This window comes from Morone saxatilis, unplaced genomic scaffold (genome assembly GCF_004916995.1).
Source record: "Morone saxatilis isolate NCDOM2014 unplaced genomic scaffold, NCSU_SB_2.0 Contig2, whole genome shotgun sequence".
In the NCBI taxonomy this organism is placed as follows: domain Eukaryota; kingdom Metazoa; phylum Chordata; class Actinopteri; family Moronidae; genus Morone; species Morone saxatilis.
In genome coordinates, this window is record NW_023339762.1 from 23968694 (window position 1) to 23971162 (window position 2469).

The window sequence follows — 2469 nt, forward strand, 5'->3', positions numbered from 1 at the left end:
TTTGGACTACATATATAACCCACTTTCAATAAAGATGAATGTTTCCACGGGTGAAATGCTTCTTTAAACCTGTAAACTCTGAATTCATCCAGAGAAACTCTCATATCTACATACACACAGCAACACATTTCTTGTTGCTGTGGCTGATAAATACATACACTGATGTTTATCGGCGTCCAGAAGATGAATCTTCTGTAAAAAAACAAAAAAAAAAAAACAAGGTTCTGCTTGATTTGAACAGTTACATATGGGCTGGGACCAAATGAATGTGCACACTTTAATGAAACCACAGCGTAGAGGACCGTTTGGCAGCTCTCCTGATGTTTTTAATGTCCCGCCACCCCATTTATATCAACATGGTATAAGTTATAGAACGGTGCCATGTATTTCAGGAGCGCCACAGACACCTGTCAAACAGTTCCAACAAAAAAACCTTCAAGAAGAAAGGATTAGTTGCTTAATGCGGTCTAATGCGTCCTGTGTTCCTCTCCTCACAGGCAGCTGCTCCCCCGCTGTATTGTCCGCTGCCTCCGTCGCCACTGTCCAGCAGAGGAAGCTGCACCATGCTGTCATCCCCAAAGGGAAAGGAGGGCGCTCCTCCTCCAGTGGAATAGCGGCAACAGTGTTTGGTGCCACCGGCTTTCTGGGTCGATATGTGGTCAATAGGCTGGGTGAGTTCAGTATAATAGCATAAACACTGCTTGCTAAGCCGTATGCAAACGTGTGTTCTCTTTTTGAGCTGGTGCTGAGGAACATCTTCCGCGTGAGATCTCATGGCGGCTACGGGAACAATTTTATATGGTAATGTCGCAGATACTGTCAACGTGATGTCCCATTGAGGGAGTCTTACTCTATATACACCCACCAAGTGCCAAATGCTGCTTCAGTTTGAGTCACCTGCCAGATGGAATTGGAGAATATGACCTTCACTGTCCACCGCATCTGCTCTCAGCTAATCAAATCAAATCACTGACTACTATTTGATGATTTCTACTCAATGTCTGTATGTTTTTGCCGTAAGAAACATCTGCGTTAAGCACCGTGTTTTGTCTGGTAAATGTTCTCAGTTTACCTGCCGTTGGTAGATGAGCCAATAGGTCAATGTTGGACCCTGTAGTCAGTATCCCAGGGGGGGTTCATGGATCCTGATTGCCACAAAATACTGAGAAAATAGATTTCTACACACTGTTGGACAGGTGACGCAGCAGTGAGGCTGTGAGGTTGTCATATGGTGTTGTCACTAGCTTACATTGATTTGCATTAATACTTAATTATTGCTGTTAAATGTTTACCGCCGTAAATAAATGACACAAAGACGTGATTGTTTGTGTTTGCATACTGGTGATTTGCAGGTCGGATTGGCTCTCAGATTGTAATCCCTCACCGCTGTGATCAGTATGACCTCATGTACATGAGGCCCATGGGTGATCTTGGACAAATCCTGTTCATGGTAAACACACACACCTTGCAGAAATGTTGAAACACTCATGAATGGTTGAATCTTTAACCTGCACGTACTTATACATTTAGAGCCTTAAATCGAATGCAAATGTGGTGTCTCCGTTCTTTCATGCTGCAGGAGTGGGACGCCAGGAACAAAGACTCCATCAAACGGGCTCTGGAGCACTCCAACGTTGTCATCAACCTGGTGGGCAGAGAGTGGGAGACAAGGTATAGACTGGAACAATGTCTTAAAGCATCTTACTTTTTTAAACGATGTTGACATGAAATAGAATCTTAAGATGGGGGGAGATGTGGGTATGGAACTGGCATTCACACGTATCTGTCCTCTTTTTGTGTAAAGGAACTATCGCTTTGAGGACGTCTTCGTGTCCATCCCTCAGCAGATTGCCAAGGCAGCCAGAGAGGCCGGCATCACAAAGTTCGTCCACATGTCTCACCTCAACGCTGACATACGCAGCCCGTCCAAATACCTGAGGAACAAGGTACACCAGTGTGTCTGCGTTTCAGCTGCACATGATATATACACATGTTTAAACCAGTGTATATCAAAGGGTAACGAAGGTTGATCAGTGTGAATATGTTCCGTTACAGGCTGTAGGAGAGGCAGCAGTGAGGGATGAGTTTCCTGACGCCATCATCATGAAGCCCTCTGAGATGTTCGGGAGGGAGGACAGATTCTTCAACCATTACGCGAGTAAGGCAGTCGCTCTCAACATATCGGTCTCTGAGTGATGGGAATGTGACTCAGTGTATCAGTGTGTATTTAGTGCTCTGCTGTGGACACTCCCACGTCACTCCCATTGTGCTGCATATTCATTGCATTTGCATCTCTTCTAGGGCTGCAGCTCTCGAATATTTTGGTAATCGAGTATTCTGATCGAATATTCCATCGATTAATCGAGTAATCGGATAAAACATACTTTTGCTTAATTAAAGCCCAATTATAAATATACAATAGAAAACAAGACAGATCACTTAATAATAACAACCAATTTGTTTCCTTTT

The 2469-nt window shown here is 44.0% G+C and overlaps 1 protein-coding gene across 1 annotated transcript in view; it reads left to right on the forward strand.

Moving 5' to 3' along the window:
- Positions 1-497: 497 nt before the first annotated feature.
- ndufa9a (NADH:ubiquinone oxidoreductase subunit A9a) overlaps positions 498-2469 on the forward strand; it is a gene marked incomplete at its 5' end in the record, with an annotated part of 3839 nt that continues 1867 nt past the window's right edge. Inside the window, 5 exon segments of the mRNA XM_035665628.1 lie at positions 498-671; positions 1353-1450; positions 1580-1671; positions 1805-1946; positions 2056-2158. Coding sequence (XP_035521521.1) covers positions 498-671; positions 1353-1450; positions 1580-1671; positions 1805-1946; positions 2056-2158 — 609 coding nt within the window.